The sequence below is a fragment of the Eretmochelys imbricata genome, chromosome 2 (genome assembly GCF_965152235.1).
Source record: "Eretmochelys imbricata isolate rEreImb1 chromosome 2, rEreImb1.hap1, whole genome shotgun sequence".
Lineage (NCBI taxonomy): Eukaryota > Metazoa > Chordata > Testudines > Cheloniidae > Eretmochelys > Eretmochelys imbricata.
In genome coordinates, this window is record NC_135573.1 from 84,694,239 (window position 1) to 84,716,444 (window position 22,206).

General features: G+C 37.3%; 1 protein-coding gene across 7 annotated transcripts in view; it reads right to left on the minus strand.

Annotated features, from left to right (window-relative positions):
• LPIN2 (lipin 2) overlaps window positions 1-22,206 on the minus strand; it is a 78,517-nt gene that overhangs the window by 3,575 nt on the left and 52,736 nt on the right. For 3 of the 7 annotated variants that reach the window (XM_077810413.1, XM_077810411.1, XM_077810417.1), the window contains exons 7-20: window positions 21,848-22,184; window positions 21,449-21,548; window positions 17,335-17,522; window positions 15,773-15,866; window positions 15,298-15,367; window positions 15,031-15,120; window positions 13,621-13,703; window positions 12,285-12,429; window positions 10,733-10,881; window positions 10,103-10,189; window positions 8,356-8,508; window positions 7,111-7,225; window positions 6,171-6,274; window positions 1,730-5,832 (exon numbers count right to left, since the gene is read on the minus strand). In XM_077810413.1, the coding sequence (XP_077666539.1) occupies window positions 5,688-5,832; window positions 6,171-6,274; window positions 7,111-7,225; window positions 8,356-8,508; window positions 10,103-10,189; window positions 10,733-10,881; window positions 12,285-12,429; window positions 13,621-13,703; window positions 15,031-15,120; window positions 15,298-15,367; window positions 15,773-15,866; window positions 17,335-17,522; window positions 21,449-21,548; window positions 21,848-22,184 (1,860 nt within the window). In that variant the 3' untranslated portion in view covers window positions 1,730-5,687. Of the gene's footprint in view, window positions 1-1,729; window positions 5,833-6,170; window positions 6,275-7,110; window positions 7,226-8,355; window positions 8,509-10,102; window positions 10,190-10,732; window positions 10,882-12,284; window positions 12,430-13,620; window positions 13,704-15,030; window positions 15,121-15,297; window positions 15,368-15,772; window positions 15,867-17,334; window positions 17,523-21,448; window positions 21,549-21,847; window positions 22,185-22,206 lie in introns of those variants that run through there. The other 4 variants (XM_077810412.1, XM_077810414.1, XM_077810416.1 and 1 more) reach the window with 4 other exon arrangements.

A 22,206-nucleotide genomic window follows, 5' to 3' on the forward strand; every position in this document is an offset into this window, starting at 1 on the left:
CACACACTCACTCCAAAATCAATCACCCGCAAGGTATGCGCCAGACTTTACGAAGCATGAAAGAACAATCCTTAAAAAATTAAGTAGGAATAAAAACCAGTTGGTGTTGTGTTAAGTTATATGATATATGCTTTAAGAGTGTATAATTAAATATTAAGCAGTTATAGTATTTATCTCAAACATGAGGGATTTTACAATAGACAGCTTTCAATAAGGGGCATTATTGTATGATAGTGCATAGAGTAATGTCTAGGAAGAGTGTAAGTGGAGGGAAAGTAAAGCTTAACAGTGCACTGTCTAGCCTCTCTCTTTTTAGCCTTGGAAAGAGAATATGTGCAGCACAGCCAGCAGAAGTGTAGTGGGTTTTTTTATTTTACAACAGACTGCTTTGCTATTCACCTTTGGCTCTTCCATCACCATTTCCACCTGGCTCTTGCCTGGGATTTAGGCCATCTCTGAGTCATCCAGTTTGAAACATTGGTCTAGGTTTTGTGGAGGTCTTAGCTACAAGAATAGAAATATTGCAGATGCAGTTTTTAGCTAGCCAGTCAGTTCAGCTGGTGCTTCTGCTCAGATGGTTCATCCTCCTCCTCACAGATCTCTTTGATGCAGGTGCAGAACAGTGTTCCCACACCAGAGCTGAGGAAAGACACTTGATTCAGAGAGGGCAACCTGACATACTTCAGTAATGATACAGCCTTGGATAGGTCTGCTTTTTCAAGGTAAAAAATTGCATTGAGTGCATACCTGTTTGGAACTTGTGTTCTTTCCAAACCCAGCAGCACCACAACTAGTCTTTCTGTCAACTTCTTCCATTGCCATGGGTGCTCCGAGACATTAGGAGATGCAAAGTCTAAAAGTCCTAACAATAGGTCTACGCACACTGAACTACAGGGTTTGCCATTCTAGTCCTGATGTTTGTCCATCTTGTCTGGAATCCTGTATCTAGAAGGGGGACAGATTATTTCTGCCACTTTCAGTAAATATTGTTGGCAATCCCATGTTTAATGCTACTTGTGGCCATGGAAGAGACAGCAAATCTGTTACTTTAAGTTGCCACATATGCTATGCCCAGGCAGATAGTGGGTAGAGTTCAGCAGGAAGTGGCACCATACATGCTGTAGCAGAGCCCCCACTCCAGTAGTTTTGAAGTGGTCTGGGGGCCCAGCTATAGAGCTCTGTACAAGAGGAAACTGTGTGTGATTAAGTGGTGGGAAGGGCACACATTATTCATGTATACTGCGAAGAGTCAAAGGCACAACTATTTTTGTCTAGTGAGTATTTCTGTACACAATTCACTACTGTCCCATGTTAAAGTTACTGAATCAGATGGATTATCATGAATAGAGTAAAAAAGCTGGTTGGATAAAAGTAACTCATAGGAAATAGCAAGTGACTAGAACAAGTAAACTTCCCTAGTAGACTGTGAGTGACACGTGATCTATATTAGTACCTCACATTTACTTTTATCAGTACAGGTAACAGAATTGAATAATATCAGCAACCTTACAGTAACTGTGTATCATTAATCAGCCCCTGGAAGTATTCTAAAGGAACATTTGTTTTTCTTCCTGATTTTTTTTTAAATAGGTATTTTCATTAGATAAACCTGATTCCATTTAAAATATGAAATGCTGGTTTACATACATCCTTATTTAGTACTTTGGCAACCTATTATCAGAGCCAATGAGAATTTCATTCTTTAAAAAGAATAAAGAGAAAAAACCTCTTTAGTTTAAGTTTGTTTATTGTGGCAACATTGTTTTGAACATCAATAAACATTGCACCAAAGTGTAGGTTATTTACCTAAAGACAGTCCAGTCTTTACAAAGACCACTGTACTGGCATATTCACAGAGTTGATAATTTAACTTATTAGTGATTGTGTATTTTAACAATCAACTATTTCACATGTTCTCAATTAATAATGAAATAGAAAGTATTAAAGAGTTCTGCTGACCCTCACCTGAAAAACAAACCAAAATGCAGCTTTCATCTGGAGATAATTAACACTTTAAAAAAAAGATGAAGCAGAGTTTCATCCTACTTAGCAGGATTTAACATAGGAAACAAAACTTTGAGGCAAAAGTGACAATTCAAAATCATCTAAAATTCACTAGACACTTTTAATGTTTCATAATGAAGTTGTAATTAAACTCCTCCTTCAAATGTCAAGGAGTCTATTTCTAGGAGACCTAAATACGTCAAATGCATCTTTTTACCCATTTGGCTTACAGTTGCCAGATTGATTCAGAGTTTGTCAGAAGTTATGTAATTTAGTTGATTTAAGTGTTAAGACTTTTCCAGTTGAAGACTTTATGTTCTAGAAACAGTATAATGATGTCACGAGGCTAAGAATACATGATCCAGCATCACACCTGCACTTCTATACTCAAAAAAGATTACAAGCTTAAACACACAAAAGTAAAAAAGAAATCTAGAAATGTTTACCTCTATACATACAAGTGACTAAGTTATGATCTTTAATCACTATAGAAATGGGCAGTGTCCAATGGACTGACCAGATCTGAACTGCAGTGTTCCTTTTTTATCCGCAGATAAATATTGTGGAAGTTTATGGTGTCAAACACTGTTCTAATGCAAAGGGGATCTGCATCTTCAACAACAGTCTTAAAAGAGGTGTGCGTGTGTGTACACACACTTAAAAGCTCCTCTCTTTCACAGAAAGAATGAATTAATTTGTGCTGATCTGAAATAGGCTTAGCACAAACATTGTTTTCAAACCATCTATTTCCACTAAGGTAAAATAAAGGAAGCAGACTAATGTGTAATTCTGATCTATCCACTTCATACTGTAGAACTGTCAAATGGTAGGTTTTTGCTAATGAGATGTCTTTTCTAGAATCTGTTTGGAATACTGGACATTTTACCTCCCTGTGTATGTAAGTAATGGTCTGCATAGAACACCCAAGTTCAGTCCCCAAAATGGATTCTAAAGAAATATTATCATCCAATCTGAGTAGGGCTCCAAATGCAAGTTGGTTTCAAATAAAAAAAAACATTTGCTTAACAGGAAGACTCAAGAACACTTTTGCATTGTATCAAAACCTATATAGCAGAATTGTAATCATCACAAACAGAGTGGAAGGGCAGCATATTTATTCAGCAGCTTTTTGGAAATTCCAAATGCCAAAAATTCATCCCAAAATTGCAACACAACCCAAGTGCTCACACTAATTTAAACTACTGGTGCTTAAAGGAGACATTTTAACCTATTCAGTTGGTTGTTTAAAACAGGTTTTATGTTGATTTTATCCTGTCCCCACCATAAAGTGCACAGAATTCATCACTGCATGTGTCAAACTGTAGACATCATGAAAACCTAGGTTAAGAGAAAACTAGCCAAGGAAGATAATTAGCTGAAAGTGCTGAAGGAAATTCTGACTACCACAGAAGAACTAATCTAGGAGATACAGGTCCGTTCCTTTTGTGGAAAGATTGCTTCATTACTGATAGGAAATTTTTTCACTTCATGGCCTGTAACTCATTGATTTTTCAAAGCAACTTATGAAAATTTTACCCTTTGTGAAATGGCTTTCCCTATTAGAAAAAAACGAAGAAAAGAAATAAAAACAGATACCGACCGGGCTTTTAAAGACTGGGGTTTATAAGCCTTTGCTCAGTGCAGTGATCTATAAAATAGGCCACATTCGGTTCTGATCTGAACCTGTGAAATAAACCAGCAATAGCATTTGCAGCCCACTACTGCTTCCATTATAGACAAAGACTGTGGCTCTTGATTGAGTAATCCTGGTATAAAATTATGGCTGCTGCAAATACTAACTTATAAAACAACATCTTTAGACATTTGTTTGGATCATGAAAGAAATGTAGTCCCCTCTACTTAACCACTAAGTAGACTTGGGGAATGGCCAACTTTTCTGTGGAAATGATTATTAGCATACCATGAAAACCAATACTCTAATGAGGCTGCCATTTAAATCATTTGTTTATATGGCACAGAAAAGTTCACACTGATGTAACTTGCTTTTTCCTTTCCTTCACCGCAGCCTTCATGAAAGAGCCAAGTCCCCTTTGCAACTTCATCTCCTTGCTTATAATTCCAGTTGCTGCGAGCTATTCATTAAAAATAACCTACTTCAAATGATATTCAGTGAATCTGTTTTTCAGTTGGCTGGAGCTAGCTCCTGTTGTGTTAGAACCTCACAGGGAGAATTCTCAGACTGACAAAGGAAATAAAAGATTCCATCTAAAAATCTACCAAATCTGCTGTTTTCACTGACAGCCTAGGGTCAACATCCTCACTGCCACTCTGCACCTCTAAGAGGCACAGCACAGAATCTCACTCCAGCTTTATGCTATACCCTTCTTAAGAAGGGTGCTGTACAAACTAAAAGGAAAAAACTTTGCTTTCACTAACTTTTTGGATACCCAGTGAAGACTGCAGGCAAACTGCTTTTGGAGTTGGTAAGTATTAGGCCTGTGAGGCAATTAGCATAATACAGTAGTTTATAGGAGCTGGTCTGAAACCAAGGAATAGCCACACAGCAATGCTCGTCATTTACCTGAAAACTCCGCTGGCTCTGCTCTGCTACACAGCATTCAGATCACTCAGACCTTACACCAGGGGGCTCGCTGCCGTACTGTACTTCCTTCAACAACTGAAAACCCTTAACACAGAATTCTGGAAAGGCCTGCAGTAGATTCCATTAAAAAAATTAAATACATAATTTTCTTCAATGACAACTCCCTGAATATAATCTTTACATGCTTTTTACTCGCCTACACACTGTGCACACACATATGCATTTCAATGGGGTAAAGAAATGCCCACTTCTCAGCTATTACAGTAAAGCTTTTTCTCAATTTTCTCTGAATTGAAAATTGACATGGAAGGTTGCAGCTTGGGAATAACAGAAGTCATTCAAGAATCAAAAGGCATACTGGAACTTCTCAAGACAGCTCGATTTAAAATAAGGACGTTAAGTAAGAAGCTCATAAAATGGTCAAATCACTGTATGTTTAGAAAAATGCAAGAGCCAGAGTTAACAAGTGGCACTGTGCTGCACAAGCTCAGCCTCTACTTTGAATATACACTAGATTGTACACGTGACAATACTATTTACATTTCAGGAGGGACTTTATATCTTCCGTTTCTGTCAGGTGGTTAACGTTGAAGACATTTTCTATATTTTGTTTATGAGGAATGGAGCCATAGTTGTTTCAGACAGTTACTCCTTTTTAAAATGGCCTAATGACCAATTTGAAAATTAGTCTGTAACTGCTATAACCTGGCTGATAGTCTATTTGGCAGCTTCCATGCATGTTTTGGCTTATTTTTAAAAAAAATATTAAGGAGACTAATATAAAAAAGTCTGTATTGAAGGTAAGTTTTGTATCTACGGAAAGGCATAGATGCAGCGAAAACGCCACCTCTGTGTTGTCATCTAGTGACTCAGTACTGCTGCTATCATATAGGCTGATCTCAAATGCCTTAAAAAGTCAAGTAAAGGACAAAGTCAGAGCTACAGAAACTTGGCATTTTGTTTGTTTGTGCCAAACCCGTAGACTTAAAGTATTGTCTTAAGTAAGACTCATGGTACCAATGTATAAATTGGCATCTCCAAAACAGGAGTTCTCTCTTCACATTTAAACTGAAGTTGAATGACTGGATATGAAATCCCATCTCCAGGTGAGCAGAGCTGTTCAGGCTAGATCTTCCATGTTCACCTCAGGAAATGGTTGTCGCCAATAGCAGAAGGAACTGAATTCCGGGCACAGAAAAGCAGAACTCTGTTCTTTATTGAGCAGTGGGAACACATGTTCCACAAGCTCACTTAGCCTGAAATACCTACATCAGAAAAAGAAGAGGGTTATTTCACAGTCTAGTCACTGTTCTATTGTTGCACAACTTTAGAAATGTAATTCCAAAAGCCGAGAGTCAAAGAGACAGTGTTCCTCCAAAAGCTATTTTCCACTTTACATTTTAGTTTACATTTTCTTACTGAATAAATTTCAGTAAATATCTGAGGCTGAAGATCGCTAGTAGGCAGGATTACACACAATTCCTTTAGATTTCATATTACAGCATCACTGTTACAATGGTTACTGCCTTGCTCGAAGCTCAGTCTCCCTCTCCCCGCCCCCCATACTTCTTCTGACCATTTGAAATAATAAAAGTGGTCTTACGAGGACTTGTTTCCCTTTGTCCGTTCCTGGATCAGTTCACCCTTTGGGTTCACTGTAAATATTCTGCAGTCTGGGACTCCCACTTTCGTGTAGGCATATACATCCTGCAGAAAGCATGAACAATGATGCAGAAGGAAATTACTCTGCTTTCAGATTCCCTTATGTGAGTGAGCACTGCTCAATAGAAAAAAAACTTTACAGAAAGAACATGAAGATACATTTAAATGCAGATTGAAGTAATTGAAATTTGGCTCTTCAAAAGTTAAAAAGACGACATGCAAAGCATCAGACATATTTAGAAGCCATAAACCTTAGACAGCATAGAAGGGGTTAGAATATACAGCAGCAAATAAGATGAACCTCCAGCCAGAGTCTGGGAATAAGATTTGTTCCTAGGCCTTAGGCCACAAACAACAAAATGATTCTGTGGGGGAATATTCCATTTCTTGGGTGGAAAAGCAGTACTTTTGGGACCCATCCCTTCCTTGCTAGTTCAGGGCTCAGCACCTATGTGGCTGAAGACAAGACAGGGAGAGGAAAGTGAGAATTGTGTGCAAGAAGAAAGTTTCTGCATTGAATTGCTATGGAATTAATAAACTTTGGCTCTCAGAACACCACTGCAGAAACACCAAAGGATGGAATGTTATCCTATATTTATTAAAGGCCAGTTTCTGAGAACATTTACATACGAGTAACTTCACTAATACATGTAGTTCCACCAAAGCCAGTAGAACGGTTGCATGAGTGAAGTTATTTCTAAGTGTGTTTATATGACTGGGTCATAAAAAGGAAATGTCATCAGGTGTTTAATAAATTAAAGCTGTTCAATTGCCTTCTTACATTTGTAAAAAGACCAAAAAAAAACCCCCTTATTTCCCTTGCTTCACAAATAAAATTGTTTGGGTGTTTTGACCCTTCAATTAGAAAGGTGCAGACTTACATTGGGCCTGTTTCCAAAAGCAGCATAGAAAGGCTGTTTACTCGGCACAAACAAGTTCTTGATATCATTCAAACACTCGATTTTGAACTTTTCAGGCTTCTTTTCTATCACTTCCCTAGAATAAAATTTGAACACAATCACTGAATCCTAAATCACCATTTCAGAGGGGTAATTCCCCCTATTCAGCTGGTGTTTGCATTCTCACAGTACGTTGTGTGGCTGAAATTTCAAATGTGCAGATATTGTACCAGCTGTAAAAAAAAAAAATCCATTTGCCCAAGACCAGTAAAACATAACTCGTTTTTTCCTTTACGAGGAATCGCAGTAAAATGCAGATCAACAGATTCTGCGCCTGGGCTGGTAAATTTTAATGCCATACCAAATTCATAACTGTTCTGACAAGGTCTCTGCCACCTCAGAGGATCATTTAAGCAGATCAGGAAAAATGGCTAGTGAGGATATGTAGGAACACATTAGGTCTACTCTCAGACCTGCTCCCACTGCAGACAATGGCAGTTTTACCAGTGACTAGTGGGGGTAGAACTGGGGGCACTGCTGGCCGCAACTTATTGTGTCAGTTCATTTTTATTTTACTTTTCTTAAGACTGTATTACTTTTACCTTAATTAGATATCATCATTGACAAGTGATTAGTCTATTGAAGTTTCCAGCAGTGATTGTCTCAGATATTTAGATAACCCAGAAATGTTCAGCCTCCTAGATTTGTTCTTGATAATAAGTAATATTAATCATTAGATTCTTGTCACAATGTAGAATTCCCAAGGTTCTAATACCACTCAGTGTGGCAGTGAAGAGATGGGAAATCCAGATTAGCTTGTGGAAGTTCAAATCTGCAGTTCTTGCAGCCATACTTCTCTGGACAGAATTTTACTGATACGTACAGAACCTTATGTTTAGTGTCAGTCACAGGATGGGAGGAAGAGGAGTGGACAAACACCTCCTTTACCGGGCTGATATTTTACCTGCTATAACAGCTTTTAATACATGCACATGATCACAAACGTTACATTGCAAATTAAACATTTTGGAATGAGCAAATGGTTTCAGGGGGTCATAATAAAGCCATGGGCCCTCTTCAGTTTGCAGGGGTACAAATAAAAACAATGGCATAATGATAGTTCATAAAGCAACCATTTCACTCAGTTTCTCAAACCTTTTCTATTTACCTCCTCCCACTCCCTTGCCTCCTTAGTACAAATAAAATTGCCAATACCTATGTGCTTACCTATGAAAGGCCGAGAACAAGCTGCTGGGGGACAATAATAGGGGGCCTCTGGGTAGGATTGTTCCTTTGTCATTCACCCAATGTAAGTACCCTCTTGTCATATCTGCCATTCCAATGGCACGAGCAGAGCAATACAGAAACTTGTAGCCATTCCTAAGGAAGAATATTCTGCTTAATTTATATTCCAGATAAAAAAAGTTTTTGCTAAGATCAGCTCTGTATTATGGTAGTGCCTAGAAGCACCAATCAGGGCAGCAATCTCATTGTACACTCAGGAGAAAGAGGAGGTTGTGCCTACTTTGAAGAGTCCATAATAATTTAAAGACTCAAAAAGCAAGCCTAATAGTGAAGGGGAAAGTAGAGCAGGTACTAAGTATGAAGATCACACTGTTACAGGTTAGATTTATGCACAACCTGGTGGTTCTGTATAATTGGCAAAAAATAATAATTTTGTAAACAAACCTATATCCAACTCTCATTCAACCCCCCACTATTAGTTATAGCAATTATTTAAACGTGCATTTGCAGATAAGGACTCCATTTCTGGATATTAAAAGGTTCTGCTGTTGCTTGTAGGCAAAAATATTTAGTTACAGTATGTCACGTCAGAATTGCTGAACAACAATGAGTTTTCAGTAAATCTTTAAAAATGCTCCTGCAGACTCTCCAGGCACATCTATTCATATGAAAAAAAGCTTCAGCTGAGCATGTTCACAGTCTTGGTTTTGTGCGTGCAAGTGGATGCAAGTGCATTTTTAGAGGCCTGATGAAATCTGACCCACAATACTAAGATTGCTGCTTCCAATGCATAAGATATTGAAGTTCTGCCCAATTCCCATTGACAGTAATGGGCATGAAAAGGCAACATTTGGCCCTCTGCATTATATCTGAGGTCAGCATGAAGGTTTCAAGGCCTCGAATCTAATCTGTCAAGGCAATGATTCTAAACTTCAATTTAGAAAAATTGTATTGAAAATCAGTTATTTGAAAATATCCCCAAACAATTACTCATCTAGTATCCCTCAGGCACAATACTAAATGCAGCTAAATACTATTCCCAGGGCTGTTGGTGAATAGTGGTGCCATCAATATGTTTTTGAAAAGTATTTGCCACACAAAGGACCAAATCAGGAAGGAAAAAGATATCTGTTAACTTAAAAAATCTGAACAATTTAAAAGATTACTAGACTCTATGCTTTTTAAAAAATTGAACATTTTTAAGAAGCAGCATTAATTACTGTACACGTAGAGTTCAGTAACTTACATGTATAAAATTATGCAAGATATAAATAGCTGAAAGCACACAGTTTAGGCCCAACACTTACATTTCAAATAACTTTTACAAAATAGTTAAGTGCTTTCATGATTCTTTTAAAGTATAACAGACACTGCAATCTGAAGAACACTGCTACAATTCTGCTTCCCAACCAGCATAACAGTGAAGAATGTCTTTAGAATTTCTGTTATAAAACTACAATTTTTAAAACTAAAATCTGACTCTATTCTTTGGAAATACAATGAAAAAAAAACAGATTACCAGGGAAAGTGGTAGTTGATGGGCAAAGCAATAGTACATGTTTTAGAAAGTTCTGTTAATATAAAATAATTTAGTTTGTAGCAGACAATTTATTTTTCATTATTTAGGTTATGAATAGGTGGTCTAAATCAAACTCAGTTAATCTGATTTATGTTGATTTTGTTAGTCAGTAATCCCAAATACCCAGATATTTCAAAGTAAGATACATACTCATTGATGGAATGGTAGAGTTTTGCAATGCCTTGATGGGTCCAGTCCTTGCCAAGCTGGGGGAGAATTTGCCCTAAGGCATCAGACCTAAAAACAAGAACCATCAGAACTAAGTATACAAGGAGAGATTTTGCATTAAAAATAAAAATAATACATGTCACTGAATTTGTTTTGCAACAAATATATGTGGAAGATTCAAAGAATCTCTGTGCAACAGATTCCAGAGGTTACAGCAAAGCTTTGGTAGCTTGTCTGGATTGAGCCATTAGTGAGCTCACTATGCAACAGTAAGTCACTACACCCAGTCTCAAGCTACCCACTAAACTGGAGGGAAAAAACCCAGGATATCACTGAAAGACAATGGTGCTACATTTATATTATTCTTTTAAAACTCTCATCATAGATTACTGTAAGTAAAAGTACAAATTACAGTCAAACACCACTGAAGAATACTGTAATCAGCAATCTTGCATTGGGATTCTCTCTATGATGTAAACTTAGAGGATAGGCTGGATTCAAGCTCCCTTTGAATCACTCTTTATAAGCTCTTCAAAGGCGGGTGCTATAAACAACAGTGAAACATATCATAACAAATTTAAATAAAAGCAAAAATGATGTAATGGTACTTGCTTTGTTATTGTTCCATCAATATCAGAGATGATAATTTTGTCATTCCAGTTCCAGAGGTATATTGTTCCTGCACAACGGCAAGTACCTTGGTATTGGGTTGTAATACTAAACACAACATCATTTGGACCATCTCTCAGCTTCAATTTTGCCTTCAAAATGAACCAAAACTATTAAAGTGTTTTGCATAGTTAAGAGTTTAGCAAAAGAGCTATAGGAAATGTCGTGGGTGCTCATACACATCTATTTGTGTATTCAGATTAAATATGATTTGTAATTATGTATTTATTGCATCCTCAAATTAAAGCCATTTCACAAAATCCAATGTTAGCTTGGTGCACTATCCAGATACAACAACCCTCCCTCTTGCCTATCAAAAGAAACAATCCTGGTAATTTCTCAACTTTCTCCCTCTGCTAGTAAAGGAACCTATCCTCGATTTTATTTTAGCATTATTCTACATCAGCAATTATCTTCTGGTGAAAAGAATTAAAAAAACAATGTATATCTTCTTCCTGAAAAATCCTTGCTATTCTTTACTACTGAGTTAACTTTCATTGATGCAAATAGACAAGATTCGCAAAGATACCATTTCTAGAGCATCTAATTATATCTAAGTAGATGAAAAGGAACTAATTATGCAAGGCCATCTGTAATATCTATATTTAGAATTCCTGAGCCATCTTTTATTAATACTAATATGTGCTCTTCCTCATCTAGAGAAAGAATTTTTTCCCCCCTCATGTACACTAGCAAAAATGGGACCAGGATTCAACACTGGTGGAGCTCCACGGATAGAATCTGTAGTGTTTTTTTTTACCACAGCGTCATCTAATTCTGTTCAGAATAAGCCTGGACAGAACAATAATAAAGATACCAGAGGCCTGGCTGCATTCCAGCTTCCACTCCTGCAACTGTGGTGAAGTGACACCCCGGATAAGTTATGGGTCCCCACTTTTGCCAACGTGGATGCAGCCTTTAGGTGATGTTATCCTTTCCTACTTGTATAGGTCACTTTCAAAAAGGGACAGAAATGGAAATTAAATTCTTGCCTTGATGAGAAAGAATGATCAAATATTTTGGACTATTAGTGCATCTAAAATGAGTTAAAATTTAAGAATCACGTTTAGAATTGGACAGGACTCCTGCACACTGCTTCAAATATGTGCAACTGGACAGTTATAAGAGTCAATGGCATGGGAACTATAAGAGGGTGTACAATATAACATGTTATTTAGCAAGGTCCTGATACAGTGGTTTGACTATTTTCTGCAGAAAAAATATGGACTACAATTACCAGGATTATATTTGCTAGATGATTTTTCACCGTAACACAGAACTACGAAGTCTTTTTAAGACTGCAGCATTCCTACATAGTACAAGGAAGCAGAGGTCCTTTAAATCCAGTCGTTCCGTGTCCAAAGTGCTAAATATAGGACCCCATATAAGTGATTCTGGTCCTACTTTATTTTTATTGGAAACTTTAGTGAAAAACTCAATATGAAAAAAACAGAACACTTATCAGAGTTGCAACATGCAAAAATATACCACTTACTATTTGGTCTGAAGACAATCTAAGTGACTTCTTATAAGAGATAGTGTTCCCATGGCTTGGAAGTTCCACTGGGACAGAATCCATTTTTAGGGATTCTTTCAGCTCTTGTGACCCTTCATCACTAGAAGAATCATCTTCTGTCAGCCTAATATGACATCAACCAAAATAAAAGTAAGCTGTAGAAAATGTTTTTGTATTGGCTTAAAACTCATCTCTTCTCATATGTGCAAGACCAATTTTAAATATCAAGATTTTCTGCTTGTATCAAGGATTTCCCATGGCCTTGAGAAAATTAGCTCTTGAGGTGTACAGATTTAATCTAGGATAGAATGTGTATTTTGAAGAAAAAAAAATGCCCACACCATCTTAATCTGGTTAAACCACACTACGATGGGAAACTCCACTACAGATTACTGAGGTTTGTGTGTTACCATGTGTCAAACCAGGGCTAGTGTATGCTAGTAGGGTGGGGAAGACCTGTCTTGTAACATCCTGGTATTGGTGAAGCCTTGAAACAATGCTATTTACATTGGAGCTGACTCAGGTTGGATAGGGACATGAGACCAGTTTGTCACTACTGCTGTGCTCTTGAACTAGGTACACCATAGATGAAGAGGAATATTGGACAAGTGGTGGTACTTTATAATAATTCTTAATGACAGCTCTCTGAGACCAAAGATTAAAGGTGGGCTAATAAATTACACAAATTAGAGACTAACCTCTAAAGATTACCCTGTATGTTTTTATTTCTCTGCCAATTAATCTGAAATTTCAGGATTTAAAATAACTAGAGTTACATTTAAGTTTCCTGGGGTATTCCTACCACCATGGCACACTTAGATACTTTCTTAAACCTTACTCTCACCCCTTATTAAAATCTTGGAGAGGCAAGGGAACAAAACATTATGGGGACTTATTTTTAACAGCTAGCACTAGACAGAAAGAAGTTTTGTGCTGGTTACTACTAGTCCCCAACTATGTTCTTGGGTGACTCACTCACTACAGTCAATACTATTTTTATTGTTTTGATTCTTGTATGTTCCCCAAAAAGAGGGCATATTGTGCAAATCATCCAATGAAGATTAGGATTTTATAAGAAGAAACCAACAGACACCATACACCTACATATTCTCATATGATTTAAGGAGTTAATATGCATTGCTAGTGCCTAAACTGTTTACTGCCAAACAGTTTCTTATGGAAGTGTTGGCTGAAACTATCTGTTTTTGTTTAGTAGCTCAGAGGAAACGTTTCTTCTCACAGTAAATCCTCATTGAATTCTTCAAAAATCATGACACTATTGAGCCTGCAAACGAATCTTCAGACAGGAACACACCTGCTATTAACTTGTTCTTTTGTAGTTGCTGGCAGGTCATTTGTTCTTTGTGCCTCAGACTTCCCCTCCTTTGCCTCTGGTAGCTAAGATAGCACAAGAATCAAGAACATACCAACATTTTAGGCATCCGCACTGACAAGAACTAATTTAAATTTCAGGCATAACCAAAATAGCTATCATATAAGCAGTAAATTTGCTACTCTATCTGTATGAGATACTCAAATTTGCTCATTACGGGGACTACTTCATAAGAGATCCTTTCATAGACCATTTCTCCTCAAAATATTTAATTTTGTAGGCAAACAGGAAGGACTCTGCAAACCATATACTAACTAACGTAAATAATGCTCTAATCAGTCACTTTCTGGTGCACCATCTATGATCCAAATCTTGCAACCAAGTCACTTATGAGTGTCTTAAAAAAGAAAAAGGATAAAGATCAGTACAAGACTTGATCCTAGCAGGCAAATAATCCTATAATAGAAATTGCTATTAAAATTTTTAGCCTTTTCAGTAGCACTGGAGACCATGAATGGGCTTGGGGACAGCCATCTTTAGAAATGGACCTCTCCAAGCTTGGTGTTGTGGCATGTGTGCAGGAGAGCATGATGGAAATTGGCACTCCTACTGACCATTTTGTAGTAATCAAGACTCTCGATCCAACATCTTTTAGAAACATTAAATTCACTAAAAATAAACTCTAATAAGTGTTGAAGTTAAAGAAATGCATGTTCAAAGTACTGGAAGAAAGCTTAAATCAACCTAAAATAGCTAGTCAAAATTAGAGTGCTGTAATTATGTAAGGGGCAGACTGACAGAACACTGCCCATTTTTCTATTTCCCTTTTATAGGAGGTCCCAAAATACACCGCAACTTCTTTGAAAAGTAGTTTTGAAGACAATTGATGGTTTGCAGTGAGGACAATCTGAAATAAAGGCTATGTAAAAACGGCCCCACAGTGGGAACTACTGGGTGTGAATTGCAGCATACTGCGCTGTAACTCCTTCATATGGATGTTGGCATGAACTAAAAGGAACCCAGCATCACAAACTACGTAATTTAACTTGTGCCAACAGCATCCACACAGTGGAGTTACAGTGTAGCATGCTAGCACGTGCTGCAATTCACACCCCCGTAATCCAAACTGCAGAGCATTTAAACAAGCCCCAAGATCCTTCAATCCAAATTTGTTGTGTTTAGTTGGTAATGTTACTAGTGATATTTTAGTCTCTAAACCTCAAAAGAAGTTTAAATAGTTACATAATATTGATGAATAATTGAACATGCAGTTTTACAGCACTGACTGCCAAAGATCTGATCAGCACATGTTGTCTGATGCATTTAAGAGCAAAATTTCACATCTGATTTTGATTCACATAAACATTAAAAGATAAAATAGGCTTCAATTACTTGTTTAGTCATGCTGTCCCTCTTGCGCCAGAACCACCATCTTCCAGATTTCTTGGGCATCTTGTCTTTAACCCAAGACTCTACTGTAGCCTGAAAATGTTTAGTTTAGTTATATATACATACATATATATATATATATATATATATATATATATATATACACACACACACACACACACACACACACACACATACACACATTAAAATTATAGTTCTGTATTACTGTACGTACAAGTTGCATTAAAGTATAAGTTTGTGTTAGTTTACCTTAGGCAAACTTTTCTGGAACACCTGCAAGCTGAGAATCATGGGAGCAGCCAATGCCCAGTTATAGTACCTGGTTTAAGGAGATAGTCTTGATGAGAAGCTACAATATGGACCGGATTCAGCAGAAATAACTGATTAGCGTGCAACATGCTCTTTGCTTGGTAATAAAGTTTGATTTTTGTTGTAGGCTGCTCATAAAAACATGCAACTAATGTTTGCTTCAAGCCAAATAATTTTCCTAATGCACACTGTTTACTGTTAGTGACAAATGCTGCTAGATCTTGCTTTAGAAAATGCAAATCTGACTTTAATCTGCAATTCAAAGGCATGTTGCATGAGCAAAAGATCACAAATACAAAATACATATGGAAATACAAGTTAGAACTTGAACTGAAAGATATAGTGCCTTTAAAATGTATTACTAAAAAAGGAAAGCTATATGAAATGTAAGCATTTTATAATAATGGGAAATTACCTGTTGTAAATCCGTATAACTAGATTAGGATTGTCTATGAGTCCTGGATTTTCAGCAAATTCATTGTAAGTAATAATATGTTCCATGAATTTTTCTGCAATACAAGAACATTTTATCAATTCAGTTAAATATTAACTATTTTTGCCTCCTCTTTTTGAGATTGCCTTCAGTAAATCTATTGTCTTGTATACAAACTAATAAATCCTTTTCCTTGAGTTTTCAATTACCTTTGCTGACTTTTTAACATCAGCCAAAAGAAATGCTGAAAATGGTCCACGTCATAGGTGAAAAATGTGAAAGCTACCATGAACAATTCCTCAATTGCAGAAGGGCCTCACCTTCCAGACCCCCACTCCACCAGTCACAGTAACGAGAAGTAAAGTAGTACAGGAGGGAGACTGATTTACTTTTTATTTTTAAAAAATGAAAATTTAAGTGTATCAAATCATGAAATCTACACATTGAACCTACAAGTAACAATTGTTTTGTGAGTGCCAACAAGTACCCATTACTTAGAATAGCTTTTGACAGCAACTATGCAGTCTTACAGAAATTCAGTGTTACTCAGTTATGTTCTCCCTCCGGTGCACTAACCCCCCCTTTCCCCGCTCCACATGAGGATGATTTTTTTTTAAATATAGCTTTTTATAATTCAAGTCTGATTTTTATACCTTATACAAATCACGTCACCAAGATATACATTCAAAATGTGTATCAATCTTGGACTTTATAAAAAAAATTAAGCTCCCTTTGTCTGCTGGAGAGGAATATTTATGGCAAAACTTGAATATTGAATAAAACACATGCTAAAACTTAAATATCCCATTATGTTCAGGAAATAAGTGTAATTTAAGGAGAAAAGAGTAAGACGCATGTATGGTTAACTTTCACTTTCTACAGAGTGTGAATAATCGAGCAGGAAAGTCTAGAGACAAAACCAACGTGACATGAAAAGATCAGGATAAGGAAATATTTTGGGAGGGGAAAGGAAGATGAACCTTCACTTCTAAAGCAGGATAGTCCAAGGTGATGACATTTGCCATCCGACACCTCTTGCTGAGCAAGAGATTAAAAAGAAGAAAGTATATCAAGCAATGGGATACAAACACAATTTTAAAGCTTTATACAATGGCAAAGCAAGCAACGCAGAGGGAGCCAGTACCAAACGTGGTCAGACATTTCACACATGGTGGTCAGACGTGTGGTCAGACATTTCACACATGGTGCAGCAGAAGGAGAGAAACAGCTGTCAGGAAGACAGGAGCTTTTCTTGTCTAGTTTTGGACTGATCCGCCCATAATATAAATGCACATCATCTATCCTTTGCAAATGTTTGAGAGTTTTATACTGTATATATGATTCCACAGTAGTCGATTTACCCAAAGCATATAAAATACAAGCATGTTTTCAGCTCTCTCATGCTTCCCCACGTAGATCAAAATTAAAAACTAACAGCTTCATATGTCAGTCTTCTAAAGTAAGAGTATAGCAACCTTAAGTAACTTCATTAGGCTGTACTCAATTCACATTTCTGGCTTAATTTGACTTAGTTACTTACATACCTTTAGAGATCTCTCCATTTTCACTTAGACCTCCACAGACAGAAAGCGTGACATCAGGCAAGTCCATAGCAGAATCAGACATGCACTCTGTGCCACTGTCAGCAGCAGCACTTCCTACTGACTGTGGTGACTGGGAACCAGAGAGGGTATCTGACTCAGTCCATGGTCTGGAACTTGGATCAGAATCACTAGAGGAAAGGAGTTCACATTTTGTGTATGTAATTCTCTTGCATACACATATGTATGTATTTTAAGGTATATGCAACCACAGTATTACATGCAGCACACGATACAAAACGCAATCCCAGCACTAGATATTCTTGTATTTCAAATATATTTTGTTACAAAATTAAAGATTTGTTCTACAACGACCAGATTCTCTTTTCTGAAAAAAGAAAAGGAGGACTTGTGGCACCTTAGAGACTAACAAATTTATTTGAGCATAAGCTTTCATGAGCTACAGCTCACTTCGTAAGCTTATGCTCAAATAAATTGGTTAGTCTCTAAGGTGCCACAAGTATTCCTTTTATTTTTCCGAATACAGACTAACACGGCTGCTACTCTGAAACCTATCTTTTCTGAAAAAGGAAATCTGAGTATTTGTGCATCCAGATGTTAACACACGGTACTTTCTCTCACTAACATTTCCTTTCATCTCACGATTGAAATATTAAAATGGAATGTCATCTGCTCTACCATTACTGATATATTCTTTGGATGGGAATTTATTTTGTAATGATCCAGACCAAACAATCCGGCTCTAAGAAATAGACAGAGATTATTTGTCCAATGGTCTGAAAACTGAATACGTTCATGGACCTAAAGATCAGTAATTAAATAACTTTTTTAAAAAAAAAGAAAAACTCTTGATAATGCTGAAAGACTGAGGACCCCAATTCTCCTCCCATTTACACTGGCATAAATCAGGAATAACTACACTGAAGTCATACTGGAGTTACACTGGTACAAAGCTGGTTTAAATGAGAGCAGAATCTTGGCCTTAGAATGGTCATTTGACTAACTTAAGACAAGCACCCATGTTCATGATAATATTTTGGAATGCACTTAAGCACATGCTTGAGTCAGGGCTTCATTATAGTTGAATTAGAGACCGACATTGACTAAACTATTCCTACTGAAGTTTTCAGGGTTTATTTGTTTTTAATATTCTGAAAAACTAAAATACACAAAACACGCCAGTACAGTTACACACAGCATATGGCCTAATGTATTTTATAATGTCAAACAGTCTCATTCTCCTCTTCTCCCCCCCCCCCCAAAACAAAACAAAAAAAGCAGCAAAAGATTGCCTAATTTTGATTTCCAAAAAGGAAACTAACAGTTACTAAAAGTATTTGAATGTTTAGCAACAGTATAATCCTGATTTCCAGAAGGGAAGGAATGAATGTACTCTAGAAACTATTGTTTAGTTTAGATTTTAAACTATATATTTTCCAGGATGCCCATAGTGAATTTCTACAACTCACACTGGCAGAGCCAGAACTGAAAGGCTTACTTAACATCTGAAAAGTTGTAGGATACAGACTGCAGGGAGTAGTTTTCAGAAGTCAATCCTGGGTGGGGTGAGCTGGGGTAGGGTGGAGGGAGTTTCTTGCCGATTTTAGAACCAAAGTGTGGCTGGATAAGAATGAACTTAAAAGAAAGCTGGACTGTGTACTATTAGCTGACATTGCTTGGTAAATGATTTTTAGATTAAATTACCTGCTTGTCTTGAATCAGCACACTGTCAGTGGTAGGAAATCTATTAGTTTAATCAGTAAATATTACCAATTTGTCTTCTTGCTATCTGGATTCAATTAGTATCCAGTTTAGACAAACAATGCTGCCCTTGTTTTTTTTTTTTTTTTTTTTTTTTTTTTAAAAGTGCACCTGCTAACTGACTTGGAGCAATCTCCTTAGCTCAGCCAATTTAGACTCCACTTCTACTCAGACACTGAAATGGATGTGTTTTGGCACTCTAGATATAAATAACTACTTTAAGCTCATGATACTCAAGGTAGTTTCTTGACAAGGGAACTAACGCAAATTTACATTTGTATTTCCAGTGTTAGAATGGTAAGTTTTGATTTTATGAAGGCCTCAGTGCCACTCCAACACTGTAAAAATCAGGAGGAGTTTAGATAATTTGACTATCCTAGATTATGGTTGATACAGTTTAAGACTGGCAACTGTTTAGTACAGGAAGGGAGGAGGAATCTGTTAAAGAGTTTTGTTCTTTTGGAGCTCCCAACTGCAGTTCATGTGGTTAGCAGGCTTTTTGTAAGTGATACGACAGAAAGTAGAGCCTTGAGGCAAAGACAAGCAAACTAATTCTTGTTTGTTCATAAGATGATTGTTGTGCTGCTATGCTGAGAGTTGTCTTCTTTCACTAACTCCCATTTTAAGCAAATTAAAACCTTGATTATCCAGGTTCACTTATCTATAACCCTATTAACTGAAAAGTGTTCCCTGGAGCCTTGGAAAAGAGCAAGAATCAACATCATTGGATAAATGGTTCTCTAAAGGCCAACTCAATGGAGCTCATCCTGTTCCCTCACTTCTTCCAAAACCAGCCGCTTCCCCAGATGAAGGAACTCTACAGTTAGAGGGAGAGGCTTCAGTCCTGCTCCCAAGAACTGCTGCAGTCCTTTTTGCCCCCCCCCCCCATCCTGATCTTCCTCCCACCATTTTCTCTCAGCCAGTTCCCAAACTACAGAGGAGTTCTGAGCTCAGAGGCATCTTACAGGAAAAGAAAAGCTGAGAGGGAGACTGAGGAGGAGGACAGGATTACAGGCTCACCTATGGTGACTAGGCTGTCACCACAGCTTCTAAATTTTGGTCATGCATAGATCCTTTGTAGTTTTCGAGCCAGATGGGAAAGGAGGAGTAGACCAGCAGTCTAAAAATCTGTGCTCAAGTTAGTGTTCAGGTTCAAAGCCTGCTAGCTGGCTCCCGCAGTTATCTGAAGGTTTTGGATGCCCCTGAAACCTTCAAATAATCCATGCTTGGCTGTAGCAAAATACCGTTTTAATAAAAAATTATTTTTGTTAGCCTTTATTAAAGGCTTAAGACTCTGAATATAGTCTCTAAGCAAATTACTGAGTGAGTCAATTATACTGAACAGAATACATGAGAAAATGCTGCACTGATGACAGTCCTGCTTTTGACAAGGGGATAGGCTAGAACAGCTTTTCCATATCACCCCATGTTACCACAGGAAAGTGTCAGGATCCCTCAACATCTAGCTATAAAGAAAAGGAAGGTGGTAGCAATCCCATGAACCCTGTTTGTGATATCCTGGGGGTCATAACCCAGAGGCTGATAACTTGCAGACTTGATGGAAGAAGCCCCCAGTACTGGGCCATTACTCCATGAGTCTGATGGCACAATTGTACCCCACCATAATTTTGAACTCCACCAATTTTGACAAAACTGTAAGTTTGCCCCCAGTATTCCCTCAAGCCCACATTATCAGATCCAATTTAAGAGAACAGGCATTATAGTACACAAGTTTGAAGCAGATATACTAGATGATTTATGACCGTTTGTAAAGCTTGTAGAATTTAGATGTTTCTTTTTTAGGGTCTTCTTCGAAAGACATACTGGAGAGTATCTTAGGAGTTAAAACATTTTAACTAGATAGAATATGAAAAAGGTTACATATGTTTTCTTACGAAAAAATGCTCAGTTTATATAGTAACACTAAGGATACACATTTCACTCCATGAAAACAGTTATGCCAGTTACAAGGGAAAACAAATGAGCACAAGACAAATTACTGGGAATAATACTGCTCCCCAAAATAGCTATATATTTTAAAGTTTCCCACAATGCCCTAGCACTTTCTCAGTTCATTTGGGACGGAAATACCACAACAGCCTTTCACATCATATTTCACTGACTCTCTACTTCTGGCAAGAAGGAGAGATATACATAACAAGTTCAATATTGATTTATCCTATTAAATACTCTAAACGCTCAAAGGCAAGCTTGAATTTTGAACAAGGATTGGCTCAGTTCTTTTATCTCAATTGGCTCATTCACTCCTAAAACTAACAGATAAATTATTCTGCAATATAAGCCTTGCCATATTAGAACACTAACTCCAAGCTACCTTTTGGGAAAGTAGAGTGCAGCAACTTCAGGTTCCAAAGCCTTCAAGTCATCCAAGTAAATATCATGAGGCCCCTGGTGCTGGCTTCGCTTGTGCACCCCTGTTGATTGCCATAACAATTAGGTGATTTGAGATTAATACATGTATTAAATACAGTGCTGTGGGAGGCATGGTTTTCTGCACTCTGAACATTGTTCATATGGGAATCTAAACAGGAATGCCTGCAGGTTAGTTAGCCTGCAGTCAATGAGGTTTTTCTGGTTGCTTTTTTTAAATTAAAAATGTTGTATTTAAATCTCAAAATTGAAAGTGTAAAGCTACAGTTTTTGGATAACTTCATCAAATTTCACAGAAAACTCTGTGGGAATGTACCAGTTCTTTTAAATACAAAATTAATACCTTTCTTTTTTGAAGGAGAGTCAATTTTTGCTGGTGGTTTTGCTTCTGAAGGACTATCTGTTAATGGGCCGGGGAGATGATCAGCATCTAATGTAGTTGATTCTTGAGGGATCTCCAGCACAGGTTCTATGACTGCAGACGCAAAAGAATCTTTAGCCTCTATTTGCTTAAATAGAGGATGAGTTCTTGGCTCAGGTTTCAGTACCGTACAGACAGAATCTTTCACCAAAAAATCATCTTCAACTTCATCAGAGCGGACGATGACCCTAAAATGAGTCTTTTCTGATGGGGTAATGGTAGCTGTTCTAGGATGCTCCAATTTGTCCTTCTTGCTTATCTGAAAAGAAGAAAGATCTCAT